The 19,137-nt window shown below is 35.8% G+C and overlaps 1 protein-coding gene across 1 annotated transcript in view; it reads left to right on the top strand.

Annotated features, from left to right (window-relative positions):
• Positions 1-342: 342 nt before the first annotated feature.
• wapl (wings apart-like) overlaps positions 343-19,137 on the top strand; it is a 57,241-nt gene continuing 38,446 nt past the window's right edge. The window contains exons 1-5 of the mRNA XM_067114188.1: positions 343-674; positions 6,076-6,278; positions 8,510-10,170; positions 16,930-17,033; positions 17,565-17,709. Coding sequence (XP_066970289.1) covers positions 6,089-6,278; positions 8,510-10,170; positions 16,930-17,033; positions 17,565-17,709 — 2,100 coding nt within the window. The 5' untranslated portion in view covers positions 343-674; positions 6,076-6,088. The remainder of the gene's footprint in view (positions 675-6,075; positions 6,279-8,509; positions 10,171-16,929; positions 17,034-17,564; positions 17,710-19,137) is intronic.

Below are 19,137 nucleotides of genomic sequence, written 5' to 3'. Positions count from 1 at the left end.
CTACAAGGCATTAAATATCTCTGTATTAGTAACTGCGTTGCAACTTTCAAAATAAGAGATAACTTTACTCGTGAGGGATCTATGAGATGCCAGACACTGGGGCTCCATAGTATGTGTATCCCTCCGCACGAGAAACTTCAGAGGCGATAATAATAAACCTTAAATAATCATAACATAAGGCTAATAATTGCAAAATATAAATACCGTCCGAACTTTCGTATAAAATAAATTTAATTTTTATTCAAATTCTACCGCATAAAAATGTAAGCGTATTATATAATTAATATACAGAGTAAAAATAATGACCAAATTACAAAATGTCTGACGAAAATATACGAAAGTAGTGCTCCGAGTTTTGAGGCCGTAGGGTCATTGGTTGATAATAATGGCGTTGCGTGAAAACAATTTTGCCGTTTAAGTGGACTACGCTGTGATGTTAACCGAAGTGTTACGCGTTGGTGATCCTATGCAAGGTTTCTTATGTGTAGAATCGACACTGAAAACACAGGGTACAGTCTGTGAGGTTGTAAAAGCCATTTAAAAATAGTAATGGCGGGAATGCCTTACTCTGAGATGTATCTGGGTCGACAGCCTACCCCATAACTTCAGCGACCGAAAGGGATGATCCGAATTACTGTTGGTTAATCGCCACCCGGATTTATCTTCGATGTATAGTAAGTTTTGCGATGACCGCTTTGTTGGTGTCGGGTTTCACGCCTTTCGGGGCCTAACGGAAGCAAATATGGTTTCGGTTAGGCCTAACTTCACCTAGATCTAGTTTTCGGCAGAGGGCAATGCACGCAATGAACTGCAATCCTCCCTTTCCCCACTCTAGTGAAATTGGCAATCGTTGGCTCCACTTTTGGTTCGTTGCGGAATTTGTTGAAAATTTGCACAGGTTCCTTTGGATGGTCACGACTTTTTCCCGTTGCTTGGAGCCCAGGGCTGCGCTTCTGCAATTTTCGATTCATTGCAGCCTACGGTAGCCTAGGGTAGTCAAACCCGTGTGAGGCGGCTACCTGGCACGGGCTCTTGCTCTTGCAGCCACTTTTTGATGAATATGAAAAAAAATTGGCGGTTTATCTGCTTATAGAAGCAGAGATTTACGATTTTCTCAAAATTCTAGCCTAGGCTATGGGTTCGTAGCGTATCCCATAAGACATGTTTATCTTTATTTACGTTTCCTGTTTATTCCCTTTGTTTCTTTTACAATCTCTGCTTTTGTAAGCAGATAAACTGCTCATTTTTCATTGTTTTCCGTAATTTGATAAATATTTGATGAAGCTGTGTGCTGATCTTGACTTTACTTAATGCAGTGAATTTGAGCCCCTAAACAGTATGATTGTCGGCTACCCTCTGCTAGGTCGGTACTGGTTGCCTAGTTCAGTATTTTATTTGGAAATGACAGAGGCTAGATGTGGTGTGGTTCATGTGAAAGAGTTGAAATAGCCTAGGCTTAACAAACAGGCTAGTATACTAGCCTAGTAACCCTGTACAGAAAATGAACTACTGCCTGAAGATGGGAACCTTATATTTTTACCACTTATTGTTTGCATTGTACATTTTTTTTTTTTTTTACAATTATTGTGTTCCAAATCACTCATTTTTTGTTTTCCATATGCTGTTCCACTTTTTAGGCTATAGGCAAGATACCTAACAATGAATCAGTAAGCAGACCTATAGGAGGAATACAGTGGATTTTAGGGTTTCTTTTTAGGGTGGTGGATGGGTTGAACTGAAAATGAAATTAAACTGCCTTGCACTAACAGGAATGACATTGCATAGACAAAATCTTGTAATTAATAGTTGGAAACGTAGGCCAGGTTACAACTAGAATGAACTCTGACAATATTCTATCAGTCAACTTGACTACTGCAGAATTAATGATTATTGATCGGGTTTATCACCAGAATCCCCAAAACTATGTATCCCATTGGAGTCCTTTATGAATTAATTAATAGATACAAGGGTGAAGTACCAGAGTGTGATGCTCAGAGGAGCACTCCCTTTCTGCCCATACCATCTTATACAGAACTGAATATAACCAACCATCCCCACGCAGTTTAAGATGACGATTACTGAAACTATTATTATTTTCTTGTTTATGAAGGTATATTTAAAATAATACCAAGCACACGTTATTATTTACGTATGAAAGTCTGAAATTAAAGTTATTTTATTTACATGTGAAAGTCTGAAATTAAAGTTACTTTATCAAATAAATGATGTGCATGCCGTCATTTTTTTTTATGAACGTCCAAAATTTAATTTATTTTTAATAATATATGACAGTTCAGGATACCCACAGTGTTTATCAGTTCATTATCAACTGTGGAAAAAACTTTCACCAAAGCTGTCCAGAGCCCATTTTTGTGGCATCTCTTAGAAGTTGACTTGTTAATGTTAATCCAATAAATTGTTTGATGCTTGCTGTAGTTATCTGTAAATATGAAATATTCTAACCTAAATCCAGTGTTGATTATGAAATTGAAACTTACATAATCATCTTGGCTGATTTCTAATGCATAGTCATGAAAAAGAAGGCTTTAATTGATAATGTGATTACCGTAATGGTAAATTTGTCCTCTCATGAGTTGTTCTAATTACAGTATTTTGTTAAGAAAAAGCTTCCTCATATTCAACAGATTGCTGATTGTAATTTTATTCAATGGCATAGTTTTTACATTTCATGTCAAGAGGTACACTTCCCAGCAGCCAGACAATTATACTGTTAAATACTGTATTATACAGAAATACATTACAGTACATTGAAGGCATTAGTAGCTTTAATTATTATTTATTTGAATTTGAAAGGTTTTTACTACATTGAAGGCATTAGTAACTTGAATTTTTATTTATTTGAATTGGAAAGGTTTTACCTTTTTCCTAGATTGAATTATCCTATCATTTCTTGTCATTTGTACCTAATTGAGGATTTATGTATTACAGATGTTATTAGATAAAGTTTACAGTGGAAACATGTTAATGCTACTCTTTTTCTAGTGATGAAATGCCTCTAATATTCATGTGTTGGCTAGGAATATTTTAAGTTTTTAAGACTGCTTTTATTTAAGCTGAAATTTGAATCTATAATTGAATACATGTACTTAGTGGGGTATCATACAGTAGGCTGTGATGAATGCGACTACAGAAGTGGAGGTTGAAGTAAAGTTAATGCCAGTAATTGTAACATTTCCCAAGACTCATGGTGGTAACTAGGCCCAACACTGTATGCTAAGTTGGTAAATCAATTAGAATATACTGTACGATAGTGGTTCGGGTAGCATTTATTTTCAAAACCCATAGTATAATTAGTGTAAACAAAATATTTACAGTACTTATTTATAACAAATAATAATAGAATGTACATACATCAACCTGGTTGGATGTGGCACAAAAACTCAATCACAGCATACCAGGTCTTCAAAAATGCACAAATTAAACTTTCATATTAAACAAAAAAATGGGGAAGGCCCTTCATCTATTACTTACTGCATGATTTAAATACAAATACTTTACAATTAATACAGTATAGCAATAGGACATTGGCAAGATCCCATAATCAAGCCATGGAGGGCAGTTTATCCATGGTATAAAAATTGTTAATTGTGTCTAAAATAAAACTCCAACTTTCTTGGCAGGTTTTAAAAAATCAGTGGTTTTTACTGCATGATTAATACCAATAGATAGATGCATACTCGTGACCAGAAAATGCCAACTTATGTATCACAATGTCCTGTAGGTTTCTAAGGGCTTGAAAAGAAGTCTACAGCTTTACAGAGCATTCTGAACAGCACAAGAAATGTTCTGTGAAATTGAAATGAAGTTTATACAGTGTAAGTATATGAAATCATAGAGACGCTACTAATTGATGCGCATACTGGATATCCTCCATGTATTGTACTGGCACTATGATTGTACATGCTTAGCCTTGAAAAACTCAAGACAATTTCAAGTTTTTTCTCATTGAGAATTCCCTTTTTATAAATCATCAACTATATTACACCATTAGCACGTGAGGGAGCCATTTCAGAACAAACCCCCCCCCCCCCCAAAAGAAAAACTACTGGCTATGTTACTAGCTATGTATTCATAGTATGACAGTGTTTAGTGTAAGTAGTGTGCCCTCCTGTTTATATGTTTTCAGTGCTTATTTATGTGCAAGAATACAAGATTTTAAAGTTTACTGTTTACCTATGTCGAGAAGGCAATCATTTTTCAGTTGAGTAAGACTTAGTGTTTGATAAATAAGGGAATTGCTGTATCCTCATTGTGGTACATACAACTCCCTCTAATTCCAGTTTGCAGTAGCTCAGTTGTGTACATTATTTTGTAAATTTAAAGTAATTTTTTATTTTTTATTTTATTTTTTATTTGGATTTGCTAGGCTTTTATATGCTATGTTACTCTCCTAGCTTTCAGCAGTTGAAAGGTATGGTAATTTTTTAAGCAAGTCTAGTGTCTCATAGGTATTTAAAATCCAGAAAATAGGCCCATATACTCTCAGTTTATTAGTTTAGTAGGTGATAGTGTTGATTTGTAAGGACCATGCCATTGGCAAAGTGTAAAACTTGCTGTTTTCAAGAGTTTAAATTACTGGAGAAATCATACACTAAGGTGAAGAGGAACTGTATGCACGTGTATCAATCATACAGTTTTTATTTAGTTTATTAAACTACTGCACATGCATGTCCAATCTCACTGTTTTATGTTGACTGACTTAGCTAGTTATTCATTATTTAGTACCAAAACATATTTTCAGCAATGTATAATTTTTCAGTACAATATAATTGTTTGAAATAAACCGTTTATTATGCAATGTGTATGTACTGTGGAGTCTGTTACCCCAGTACAATATCTTTACCTGTGATCGTTATCTTGACTAATCTTATCACTTGCAGCGTGATACTCTACTGAATTGAATTGGTATCGATGTTTCACTCATCTTTTGTTTCAAATTATGCCAGCAACTTTTTAAGCATGACAGACTTTGTGTGGTATGTATGAGCTACAGTAATTACTTTGGTTGTTCATATCTATAATAGTTTATCATTTTAAATGATGGTTCATGTGTTGCAGCCCTTTTGGTGGCTAGTTCATCTATGAAGTGTGCTTGGTTCCTTGGCCCTAGTCAAGAAAGTAAAATTTGACTATTGTATTTGTAAGGGTTCACACACCACAGTAAGACAGGTCATAAACTCATGTTGGCAACTTAATTGCTCACAGCACAGATTGAAAACAAGTCAGTGGCCATCAGCAGAGAATTAGTGATTAGTATAATCACTTTTCAAGGCATTCACATGGCCCTACACTGTTTCCTTGAATTGCTGGTGAAGTCTTCAGTGGACCCAAAATCTGTGCTTATTTCTTATTTTATTTTATTTTATTCATTAAATTTTTTATTTTTGCCTTGGCACAAAAACATGATAAGATTGCCACAAGATGAATAATGTTTGTGACCATGAAATATGATTTGTCTTGAAGATTACATGTACATATGTCTGACTTTGTCATATAGGCTAATGTGTCAAGCCTATTACATACCGTATATGTTTATGATGGTGTCTTGAACCGTTTTTGCTTCCGGGATGCATCCAAAGGCATACTACCTGTACATGGTTTACTTATTGATGGTTACCTAGTCATGTCTCTGTTGTTCTTTTTGGGTGTAGTTTGTTTACTTTTTACCCTGTACCAGGTTCTTATTAGCATTTTATTCTTTTGTTCATATCTTCAGTGAAGTTGATGTAGTGTCTGGTCTTTTATTTTCATGACTATAAGGTTCTTGTCGTGGTGAGAACTATATTGAGTACTGTACAGAGTATGTAGGAAATGTGGATATGAATATGGAATGAAATGATATTTGTTATTCAGGGATTAGAAATGTTTCATAGCTAGAAGGGGAATAACCATACAGTATTCTTTTTGATGGAAGGTCTTTATTTGCTGCCATAATTCATCTCGTAGATATGTGAAAATTACACGGGATATTGCATTCATTTTTAAAAAAGTACAGTTCAGTGTTAACTATTCAATTTGGAACCAACTAACATGATATGGTCTTGTATGTTACAGAGCATCCAGCAAGATGAGTGGAAGATATAGCCGAACGTATAGCCGTAAAAAGGCTGCTCCGCCACCAATAAGCCAGTTTGATAAGTTGGTCACGACTGATTCTGGAAGTAGCACTAGACCATCTGTTAAGAAGACTGCAGGACATGTTGGCAAATGGGGCATAACATCATTTACTTCACTGCGCAACATCAATGGTGGACTAGGTTTGTATTTTGAGTTAGAAATTAGCTCTTCTTCTAGTTGTGCTGTGATTTATAAAAAGTACTTCTTGTTGTACTTTAGAAGATTATATTTTTTGGTCCTCTGCCTGTAAGTTCTTAGGTACTTTTTAATAAGAATTGATATTCCATCATAAATTAGAATAGTACAACTTACAAATTCTCCAAATCAGTGGAAAATTCTTTCCAAGCAGTTGCAACTCAAATAATGAAAAATGTAGCAGTATAGATTTATTGAGTTGTGCTCTGGTATTGTAGCCATGTCATGCCAGTACAGCCTTATTTTTATTTTGCCAGTTGAAGGAGATTTTTTCCATGAAGACTATAAAAATGTTGATTGATGTACTGTATTCATTTCAGCTTGTGTTTTCGGTGAGTGATTAGGAAGTTCTTTAAGGTGCAGAATTGGGATTGTAAGTCTTTCTTATATATTCCTGGACTGGTGTAAAAATTAAAAAAAGAGACAGGAGGCATTGTAATAGTTTTTTTTTTTATTAATCTTCAATTTCTTTTATCTTTATAGCAATTGTAAATGTACAATCTGTTATTGTTAAAATACAAGATCAATTGCATTTTGGGCCATCTTTTCTAAAGAATGGGAAATTAGAAGTTATGGGCCATTAGAGGGACCTTAAAGCCCTCCAGGCTTGAGATTTAATATTCTGAAGTTTTTAGGCATCTAAATGAAAGTCATTAAAGATGATTTCTATCACATTCACACTTATTGTAAACATCACGAGATGATAATCAGGCAGGAGACTTTTGTATTGACTTTGGAAATATGAAAAATTACAATTTGAGAAATGTTATACAAATTCATGCAGGGTAAAACATTTACACTTTAGATTTGGTTAAAGAAAAATTGCAGGACTATTTATTTTTATTAAGAGTCACTACAGAGTGTGTGTGTAACTGGTAGGTGAAAACGAGTTTAAGACTTTGAGTCATTAGTTTTATCAGTGAAGTTTGCCAAGTGACCATCATTTTTTTTGTTAGTTTTTAAGGTGTAGAACACTTTTTTTTTTTAGCATGGGAAATAGCATTACATTACTTTGTACTTGGATTTTCCTGTACTAAGAGCATCATGGTAGTAATGCTGTAATGTCTAATATTGCTTATGGCTAGGTGCGGAGAACTAAGTTTACAGTAGTGTTATGTACGTGATCTATGTATTCCCCATGGGGGCCAGTTAGTGCTGTCAATGCACCTCATGCGGTGCACTGTAGGCATTACTTAAGGTCCTTTGCAGCACCCCTTAGGCCTCTAGCTGCAACCCATTTCATTCCTTTTGCCGTATCTCCATTCATATTCTCTTTCATTTCATCTTACATTCCACCTTCTCTTGACAATTGTTTCATGGTGCAACTGTGAGGATTTCCTCTTGTCACACTTTCAAAACTTTTTTGCTTTCATTTTCCCTTTCAGCATTGAATGGCCTCATAGTTTCTAGTGCTTGGCCTTAGGCCTAAATTTTATATTCCATTCCATTGATCTATGTGCTACACTTGAGGCCATTGTAAGAGTAATACCTCAATCTTTAGTATGTAGAATCTTATAATCATGGAGGGGAATGGGGTGTATGTTAGCACACTGAATTTGGAGGCCTTGCTGAGTGTGAGTTACTGGTACCAAACTCTCCTAATAAACACAAAGCTCAGGTAAATGGTGTAGAGAAAAGATTTCAAAATATTTGTGTAAAATCATGCTTCAGCTTCTTGTAAGTACACATAGCCACAGGTTGCATACATGCAAATGCTATATTGTATAGCTTTTCAGGGGATTCATTAGGTGATCACAGGAGATGAATAACAGGCACAAAGGATGATTTAGACCAGGAGCCACATCGAAAGATGGTAGGGAAGCACGTAATGCTATTGAACCCTCTTTTTCTGTCTACTTTGTGCTATTTAACCCCCTTTTCCCACCCACTGTTGAACCATCTTTCCCCCCCTCTATGCACTCTTTTATAGCTTCAACTATTCATGTCAGTTTTGGGAAGTGTACAACATACAAATTTTCCAGGAAATTTCAATGACTGGTTGACTTTTGTAGATTTTACTGCATTCATTTTTATTCCTAATATTGTGTGAAACCATTAATGTCTAAAATGTACTAGATTAGCCGAATATGAGGTCATGCTCTTAATTAGAGAGAAGTTCATATGTATTAATGCTTTACAGTTATAGTTAATATTAATGTTAATTCTCTCTCATCAGGGAAAGAAGAAAGCAACAAGAGACCTTACCCAGATGATTCTCCACCTTCTGGTATTGGAGAAGATGCATTCAGGTATGATGGTGGAGCAGCCAATGGGGCCTCATTACAAGTCAAACCACCCATATCAACATTCAGTAAACCTCGAAAGTTCTTTAAAAGTAGGACTTCTGATTGTGTATCAGAACCAGTCAGACCCAGTGTACCTGACAAGAGTCGGGGTAAAGTGAGTGATGGGCTTAGTAATATTAAACTCCCACCTCTACCTTCTCTTGACACTCCTGACTCTAGTCAGAGTTCGTTGAAAGATACGCGTGAATCATCACCAGTGACTGTGCCGAAGGTATCCGTTTCCAAACCCAATAATTCCGAAACTGTTGTGACCAGTTCGAGATCCGGCAGTGGTATTAAATTGAAAATATTCAAAAGCCGTGATGATGCCTCTTGTTCTCAGGAAACTTATTCCAGTACAGTGGAACTGCCTAGTGACGATTCCCGTGCAAATAGTGCATCAACTAGTAATGCTAGTTCTCCATCCACAAAAGATTACAGTGAGGGAAACCCTGACTCCTCTGAGGAATATGGCGCAGGTGCCTCCCCTCAGCCAGAGTACAAAGCTCCAGAAATCAACATAGCAGCTGCGTCAGCGAGAGCAACGATGCTCTGCTCTCCTGACAGGCTAGAGAGCCCCAACCGGACGCTTAACTCAAGCTATGATTCTAGTTTTGAGTTTCCAGGGTTGGTGGACCAAAGAACGGGGTTGCCTATAGATGTATGTCAGGATGATAGTGACTATAGTTTTTCAGGGACCCAAACTAAGTGTCAGACCCCTCAGTCTGTTAATAATGATAATAGTGTAAGTAATGCTAAAAAGACGTACGGTTCTAAAGTCTCCAAGTCTTGTGAGTTGAATAAATACCTAACAAAAAATATGGTATCTTCAGTGTCTGAAATTGATACGCAGCAAAACCCTATTAATGAGTCTGTGTGTGATGGTTCGTTGAATGATGATTTTGACCTTCCAGTGTTTGGTGTGGGATCAAGTGACTTTGGGGTACCTGAGAAATTGCCTCCCTTAGAAAGAGGCATCAGTCCAGGAGTGTCATCTGTGGGTGGGAGGGAAAGTGGTGATAATATTGATTTGTTCAGTACTGACTTTGATGAGAATGAGATAGAGGATAGGACAAACATTGACCCCGCAAACCTTGATAACATAGAGCCAAAGGACACAAATACTATGGCAGACACAGCAGAGGAGGAAGATATGTTCTCATCTCAGGGTTCCTTCGAGTCCTTTAGACGTACTCATTCGACCAAATCAGAGAGTGAAGTGAGTAAGACTGATCAGCCAGCTCCGTCTATCAAAAAGAGGAGCATTTTTAAGAGTAGGAATGCTGACAGTGATGCCAAAAAGAGGGCTACTTACAAGCATAAGTGGCACGACCAAGAGGACAAAGAGGAAACAACCAAAGAGGCACCTGCAACCTTACCCAGCAGCCAAAGCATGACATCCTCCACATCTCCATTTGAGGACTTTGACTTTGATCCTCCTTCAGCACTGAAGAGGGTGCATACATGGCCTGCAACTTCCTCTGGCTCACTGGATGATTCCATTGATAAGCAGTCTGTAACAAGCGTCAAATGTCCAAAGGTTGCAAAGCAGGTATGTATTCTTTTTCCCCACCGGAGGTTAATATGATTCGTGTGTGTGTGTGTTTTGTGTGTGACTTTTTCTTTTAAGGTAATAAGACATGTAGTGTTACCATAAAGATGCAAAATCTTGTTTCACAAGATAAGCTGGTTTCATCTCTCTGTCTCTCATATATATATATATTTTTTTTTTCTTCAATTGAAGTTAATCAAATGCAAGGATGATGTTCACATAAAGACACAAAATGTTATTTCATTGTCTTGGAATTCACAGTAGGTTTTGTAATATTTTGTTTAATGGTATAGGTAAACATTAAAAGTATGTTTTATTGTTTTTCTTATAGCTTCATTGCTGCTGTTTTCTTTTTTGCAAAATGTTTTTATTTTTCAACTTGCAGACATGATCAGATTTATCAGTATTATTTTTTTAATCTTTCATATTCAAAATCAGCATGCATTCTTGTAGAGCAAGCCTGAATTCCATGCATTTTGACTGCAAGATTTGATTTAAAAAAAAAATGATCAGAAGAGAAAGGTACAACTTATATACACAGTAGTATGTATCATTCATTTTAACAATTAAGAAAAATTAAATGTGAATGTAAATAATCAGTAGCAAATAGCAAAGTAAATACATTAAAGCAAATGTCTGCCAAAGCTTAAAAATAAGATTATTGGTGCACTGCATTTCTTTTGACACAAATTCAAAATTCTTGCCTTACCGATTCCTGTGGATATTTAACCAAACTAAATTCCTGGGAGAACAGAGCAAAAGGAAAAAAGAAGCTTCATTAGGTAAAAGACCCCTTTCCTGATAACTTCACGCTTCACAAATACAGATTTTCCGGAATTGATATGAGGTCCAAGGTTTTGCATGCCTCAGATTATAATTGTTACGAAGCCTCCATAGAATATGGTATCGTGCAGTAAAGTCAAATCTTACTGTAAACTCACTGGTTTTTGTATTTACTCAAAATCTGAAGTTTAACAAATCATCAATTCTAAAGTGCTTGATTTTCAGTATTTAGAGAGAAATATGTATTGGGAAGCATATAAAATAAATGAGAGAAAGAAGTTGGAATTTATAACATTTATCAAAGTACATTATGGAGTAAGTACCATTTACAAGATAGCAAGAAATTAAAGAAATACTAAATTTCCATAATATGTGAGGTTTAAAACATCCACCATCAGACTCTGAAAAAATCTGGATCTTTTATTATGGTGGTCAGTGACCTCAGGGTCCCAGTGATTGGACTTTGGCCATCAAAACCAGCCATCAAAACCATACCTCAGTCCATCCTACATTTATAGCTCTCTTTTTTCATAGAAATTAATTCTGCTGGTTTTCCTGTCACTTCTTTATCTGCCATCGCCTCACTGCCTGCTTCTGGTCCATATTTGTGTTTGGTGTACATCTTGCACCTTATGGCTTGTATGTATTCTCTGCTAATGCATACAATCACAAGGTTCTTCAATTCTAAGATGGGTTATGATCTTTAAAGGACACTTGGCCAGATCTCCTTTATCACTGCATTCTTTGCCCAGCTTTTGTTCCAGGAAGGAGTGAGAGGTCCATAGACTTGGCGATTGAGAACTTACTTGCCAAGTTATGACAAGTGCTCCAACTGCAGTTGAGGAAAACATTCAGATGAAATTTATGGCCAAGGGTTTAAGAGAAAGGCTGTCCCTTTTGAGTACCAAGACAATTACTGACATGGTAAGGCTATGACATGCACTGATGTAAAAGACTACAAACATTGAATAGAGAGGCTGTAAGCAGCACTGTTTCTGACAAATTACTCAACTTTGCTCAAACAGCGGATGAAGATTAAAATGTTTTACAAGTGAGAATTTGAGGCTGAATAGTGGTTTACAGCATAGGAGCAAGGTCATTGGTCAGTTGTTGCAGACTTTCCTGTAGCTTCAGTCTTGATTTGACCAAGATTGTGTGAACCATTTCAGTAGACTTGCCTTGGAATGTTAGAGGCACTATTTAAATGTCCTCTTTCTTCAGTCTTGAGTATTCAAAAGTTGTATGAGTCATTTCAGTAGACTGGCTGTCAGATGTTTGAGATGCCACACATGTGTTCACAACCATTGCTGACATTAAATACTTAGGCCCTTGTTACCCCAATTTCTACTTAGAAGCACCAGTTGAACAGGCTGAGTTGGCTGTTACTCCAGGTACCTGTAGGTTTGTAAGTGGTGGGATTAATGTAGGTCAATCCCCTAAATCCTCTAGCCCTTCATTTTGAGTAGTCCAGGGTAGTGTGAGCCATTTAAACAGGCATAGAAAAGTATGAATTTAATTCCTTTTTACTTCCATCTAATTAAATACAACCTAATGTTTCAAGAGGTAAATTTTGGCCTATTTTCAAACTCTTACCAGTTAGAGTTTTTGGCTAGTTCTGCCTGTTGATTGGTGGGTGATAAGAAGTTAGCTGTCTCTCCAAGTCTCTGCATCATGGATAGAGTAAGTCTTCACTCCATTGTACAGTTTTCTTTGATACATTTGTCATTACATGTTTTGGTTGTCTCAGTGAGTCTACAGTAATTCCATGCCACAGCAGTACATAGTTGATGTTATTACTATGATTACTGTTGTTTAATGAAACCACTGAGTTGTATCTCTGGACTGTTTAAGTTTCACTTACAGGACTTGTTGAATTAGGGATGATGATCATCTAAATCTGTCATACACTGGGAAGTGATGCAAAATTGTGCATAGTCCCAGACTCATTTAACAGGTTTGTTTGTCCTTCAATATCTTACTGCTGGTCATTAAGAAGGTACCAGTCAACTTCTGCCTGAATATTACTAGAATAAAGTCATCTTCACTCAGATTTTTCCCATCTTTTCTTTTAAATTTGCTTGGACTAGATTATTATTAGCATTTCTTGAACAAGTCTTTATCGTAGAAAGTCATGAATTTGATGCAGTTTTTCCTCCCTAATCCCAGTTTTACCAGTAGTGGTTGGTTCCACAACCAATTGACACCTGTAGTAGAGTGAGCCAACCCATAACTGGTGCAGGTTCAGAAGTAGGGGAACCAAATTCCATTCTCACCTTACTTGTACCACTAGCACCAAGTCTAGTTGTCTTTTCAGTTACACTGTTCATATATGGTAAAATACCCCATCCAGGATGAAGAGATATGAAGCAGTTTAAGTAGGCCATAGAGTTTATTTATTAGATTTGAAAGAGAGTAGCTGAAATAATTATCATAAAAGTTAGGAAGGAGAACAATTATAACATGAAAATATGAGACAGAAAGCAACGCATGTGATGGCCAAAGGGATATTTAAAAAAAAAAAAAAAATCAGTGCTGCATATGATGTTCTGTGAGCAGTACCTTACCTATTGTGGATAGTGAAGTTGCCAGCATGCTGGATGAGTAGTCAATGGAGGAAATCTTGTGAAATTTGAAGGGTTTCTACATTACTCGTAGTAGTCATATTTGTCAGAAAAGAGGCCAGTATTGATTAGGCTTTTATGGGAAAAGAGGTTTGAGATTGATCAAGAGTAAGTCCTCTTTTTCTCCCCTAGTTTAGACCATTAAAGCTTGCAATGCTTGTGCTGTTTGTGCTTATATAACATAGGACCAGTGTAAATTGTTCAGGTTTTTATTATAAATATCTTTTGAAAAAATGAAGGATTTTAGAATCTTTCTCCCTCAATATAAAATGAAATTTAGAATGTCAAGCATTAGATCATAGGTTAGTTAACTATTATGACCAGTGAGTTTTAAAAATCCGCAAATAAATTTTTTATATTTTTACGCATTGCCCTGAGTTTATGGTATTTTTACAGGCCGGCAACGGAAACTTTATTTAATTGGCCTTGGAGTTCTGACTTATGTAAAGGGAAATCGTAAAAAACACTAAAAAAAGGGGTGAATTTAGGAGCTGAAGGCTCTACTTCATAAGGAATGTTACATAAACACTTGGGATAAATTAAAGAATTATATTTACAAAAAGCATTAGAAGGGAAAATGGTTAAGTAAATTGATAAAGGGCTTGCAATACCTGAAGATCCTTCTACTGGAGTCTTGACTAACGGCAAGGCACAGTCCAAGATGAGTCCACTGGGAATAGGTCCCTCTTAGGGGAAGCAGGTCTCTGGCGAAGAATGATGAGGAACGTTCACACTGACAATGCACACTGTCCCTCGAGGATGACGAGTCTGTAGCCGGACAGGGGGGGAATGAACGGTCTCTCAGCTGTCCCCTACGACTGCTCGTCGACTCCTCACAAGACTAACTGCTTACTGCCCTTTTAAGGCATGCGGCCAGGGGTCGGTGCCGTGTGCAAACGATGTGTCACTTGCCAGGTGGTCAGCGATTGGTTTCCTCTTCCCAGGCTTCCTGCGGATAAAGACAACTCAGGCAGCTTAATTTGCCTTTAGAAAGGTTGTTTTAAGCAGCTTAGTTGAGCTAATCTGTTTAGGGAGCAGCATTCCGTCTCCTCTCCTTGCCCTTTTTATCCGTGTCATCTCAATATCTGTTCCAGGTAAAAAGAAGGACAGATTGAAATGTTGATAACTTTGCTCTGATATCTAGGTCAAATATGATCGGCCATGCGGCAGCAACTTTATTCTCAATAAACAAAGGGTAAATTAGGTTGGGGGGGAGGCGCGCTGTGCAGCGACTTCTTGTATATTATAAAAATATATATGAATGTAACTGATTTGTTGAAAAATAAAACTCCTTGAAAATGTTTTACATATATACAGTATATGAAAAAGCTTACTAGTCACATTATAGCCTTATTATTGTAGAATATGATGGATTTTGAATTATTAAAATTGCCAGTAAATACTGGAGGAGATAAGTTTTAAAGACAATTATTTAGAAGAAAAAAAAATTGTGTAGGGGGACAGGAGTAAAGTTATTCTCATTTCTCTCTCTTCTGACACTCGTGTCCATTGGGAGCTAAAACTCATACACTGACAATTCTAATATTTAAGCTGAATGATATATATTTATATATAAATAAATATCTGCCAAGTCAAGTGGTATAAATGAGGTCAAAACTGTGCAGGTGTGACAGCAGTATGTTCATGTGAATTACTTTATATATATATATATATATATATATATATATATATATATATATATATATATATATATATATATATATATATATATATATATATATATATATATATATATATATACACAGTAAACCCCCATATATCAAGCGTTCTCATGATTCACGGACATATTACAGAAAATTTGCCCATTCATGTATTTTTCACTGAGAAATATTCACTAATTACTGTATTTTCATATAATTTTCATGAATAAATGCACTTTTTTATAAAACTATTAAAATACTCAGGTATAAGTATTTTTACAGGGTTTTTTTTTTTTGTGTTTAAACTATCAAAATGGGCAGTTCTAAGTGTTTTTAGAGGGGTTTTAAGTATTCGTGGATTTTAGCTATTCGCGGGGGATGTGGTACGCATCCCCCACGAATACGGTGGGTTCACTATATATATAAAAGTTTTGTATCAGCTTCAGTGTTCACCTAGCTGTGCATTATGAGTTACTCTTTAATCTGAGAGAAGGAAAAAGAAAATAAAAAAGCATGTTGGGCCGAGTTTCAACCCAATTTTTGGGGTGCCAATCCCCAAATTTGATCAAATACTGGCTATTATTTGTGTACTTTATATAATTATTTCATAAGAGTATCGTAGCATTGATGAAATGTACTGCTGAGATCATTTTAGATAGCCTGTTCAACAATATTAGTAAAATTTTGAGGTCGTGTTATCCTAAAAGGATTCTTGGTGGGTGAAACCTTTGGGTAGGTTATTTTTTGTGCAAGCTACATCAGTTGGGAAAGCAGGATACTGTACTACAAGCCCTTGAGGTCCAGTAAGGAAAGCAGCTGAATACCAAAAAAAAAGAAATAGAAATGTAAAGAATACACTGTATAAAAAAATTAAACACATGAATTAAAACTGAAGCAAGACTTGCGTAAACCACCTAGATAAAAATACACTGACACCTAGTTTGAATTTACAAAGTTCAAACTGTTAGCGTAATACACGACTAGGAAAGTCATTCCATAGCTGGTCAGAGCTGGAACAAACATGGAAACTGTGTGGTATTTTGCTTCAAAAGAAAAGGTGAGTGTATGTCTGGTGCTATGTTTTGAATTACCGTAGGAATATGGCACCCTTACCAATGGTTTTGAATCCCAAATAGAGGAGTTTTGACTATCAACTCTTTCTAGTTGAGATTGCCTGCTCTTAATGCATACCTCACATCACTGGCCTTGGGGAGAGGAATAAGATATGTTTTCACTGCTGGAGGCTGGAGTTAAATACTTAGATGTGGGTACAGCGGGCTCACCATGATTCCAAAGTATATGCTGTAGCATATCTGGTTCCATTCTCTTTATTGAATATCCTAACTTGGATATACTGTAATGTTGTGATGGTAAATCAATATAAGCTGCAGAATTACTATTAGTGCTGCCTGTAGTGTACTGTAAGGGGCTCACTGTATTCGTGTTTAATATTAATCTGGCAATTCACTTTTATGGTTAAAGGGTAAGCTAGATAAAATGTGGATGTAGGTCATTTTCTAACTGGAAAATTAATTTGGTATATTTTGTTACAGCAGTATTGGTATTTTTGGTCACATGGATTGCAAGGAGTATTTAATTGGTTTATGTTCATCAATAATTTTGAGAGTTTATATTTTTAGCTTGAGTTTTATACATATGATTAATGCTATAATGAAATTTTATTCCTCTTACAGTTTTATACAGTTGTGAAAAATGTCAAAAAAACACACCAACTACAAGAGTCAGGAGAGTTCCAGGAGTTCAATGATGATGTTGAGTACTTCTTAGATGCATTAAGGTTAGTTGGACTTTATTTTTTTATACAGCTAGAGTGTTGAATGTAAAAGTTGAATACCATGTATATCTTTTAATATATTTCAGTAGTTTTTCAGTGTTTTCCAAAACAGAATAAGATATTTTATTTCTCTAACATTAACATTAGTACTTGAAAGTATTTGAATGACATACCAAGACAGACTAGTTTTGTTCAGCAATTTGATTAGCAATTATATCTTCCAATTTTGTCTCAGAGTATGAGCAGGTGATAGTTGAAGATTTGTCAGCAAGATAAAATTGAATTGTCACAAAATTTTGAAAGGGTTTAGGTGTTTTTTATGTTTATTATTTATGTAGACCAGTATACTGTATATATAACCAGTATAAACTGCGTTTGGTAGATTGGAAATTGCGGTACATTTAATATTGTTGTTTAGGTATTAAATGTTGTGCAGTTGTGGGTATAATCAGTATTTTGTGCTCCTTGCTTTTTTAAATCCATATGGTATTTTGATAAATTCCTCTGCAATTGATTGATGTGATTTTTCTTTAGGGCTGCCATGCCAGTATCAACAAGATGTTTGGCTGCATTAAACTTGGCTCAGAAGTGTATGGTACCAGCGTTTAGGATGCACTTGCGGGCACATGGCACAGTTATCAAGTTTTTCAATTCATTGTCTGATGCTCATACTGACCATGTAAGTGGAGTTATGTTCCTTTGTTTCACCTCAGTATGTAGAGAGTCCATTATGACTAGTTTAGATGTATTGATTTGTTATAGTATTCTTGTACAATAGAATTTTCTACATTCATACAGGGTGCAAACCATTCTTGATTTATGGACACTGGCATTTTAATTGCCAGATTAACTCATGGGTACCTTCATTTTTGCCCCCTCATTGTTAAGCAGATCACTATCAAATCTAGATTTGGAGATCTCATATTATGATGTACATTACCTTGGTGCATGTAGACCCTTATTCTGTATACATTATTGTATAAAAATTGCATTCTCACTAGAATTACCAACATACTGAGTGTGATTCTTGGTTGGAATCACGAGATTGATAGGTATGAGAAAAAGGACCTCCTCAACATGAGAAAGGTAGGTGGATGGATTGTTAATGGAGAACATAAGGTGTCTTCAGCGTACAAGTTCAAGTAGTAGTTGTCGCCTTCATCTCTTTCAGATTTCTTTTATATATTTTTCTATTTGGCAAGCATATTTCTGCATCTCCTGCTGTTACATATGGTTCAAACTAGGTTCAATATGTTATGTCTTAAAACCAAATAGAGGTGTGTTTGTTTTCCTTTTCATTAAATATGCTGGTGGTGGCTTCTGAGGCGCTTGCTTCCATCTTTGTTCCTGTAAATGTAAATATTTTTCTTTCCATTGTTTCACTGCACAGAATCCTGTTCCACTTTTTCATGAGGCTTCTTCCCCATATGATTAAACCATCCTGATTAAATAGGTTACTTTGAAACACATTGGTTACATGAATACCCAATAATTCTGGTTACCCTTATTCCATGTAAAATAGACCCAGCTACATTTACTTGAAGAGTTTGAATGAGAAATCTTATACTCTGCATTCTGAGTAGGTTTTGCCCCTGCTTATCCCTTATCTGTTACTTTTGTGAATTTTTTTTTATTGAGTAACTTTTGCCCCTGCTTACCCCTTATCTGTTACTTTTGTTAATTTTTTTTTATTGAGTGGGTTTTGCCCCTGCTTATCCCTTATCTGTTACTTTTGTTAATTTTTGTTATTGAGTGGGTTTTGCCCGTGCTTATCCCTTATCTGTTACTTTTGTTAATTTTTTTTTATTGAGTAACTTTTGCCCCTGCTTATCCCTTATCTGTTACTTTTGTTAATTTTTTTTATTGAGTAACTTTTGCCCCTGGTTATCCCTTATCTGTTACTTTTGTTAATTTTTTTAAGTAGGTTTTGCCCCTGCTTATCCCGTATCTGGTACTTTTGTTAATTTTTTGAGTAACTTTTGCCCCTGCTTATCCCTTATCTGTTACTTTCGTTAATATTTTTGAATTTTTTGCTTATCCCTTTATCTGTTACTTTTGTTAATTTTTTGAGTAACTTTTGCCCCTGCTTATCCCTTATCTGTTACTT

This window comes from Macrobrachium rosenbergii, chromosome 13 (assembly GCF_040412425.1).
Source record: "Macrobrachium rosenbergii isolate ZJJX-2024 chromosome 13, ASM4041242v1, whole genome shotgun sequence".
In the NCBI taxonomy this organism is placed as follows: domain Eukaryota; kingdom Metazoa; phylum Arthropoda; class Malacostraca; order Decapoda; family Palaemonidae; genus Macrobrachium; species Macrobrachium rosenbergii.
Note: the sequence above shows the minus strand (reverse complement) of the source record. Positions and strands in the feature narration are given on the sequence as shown.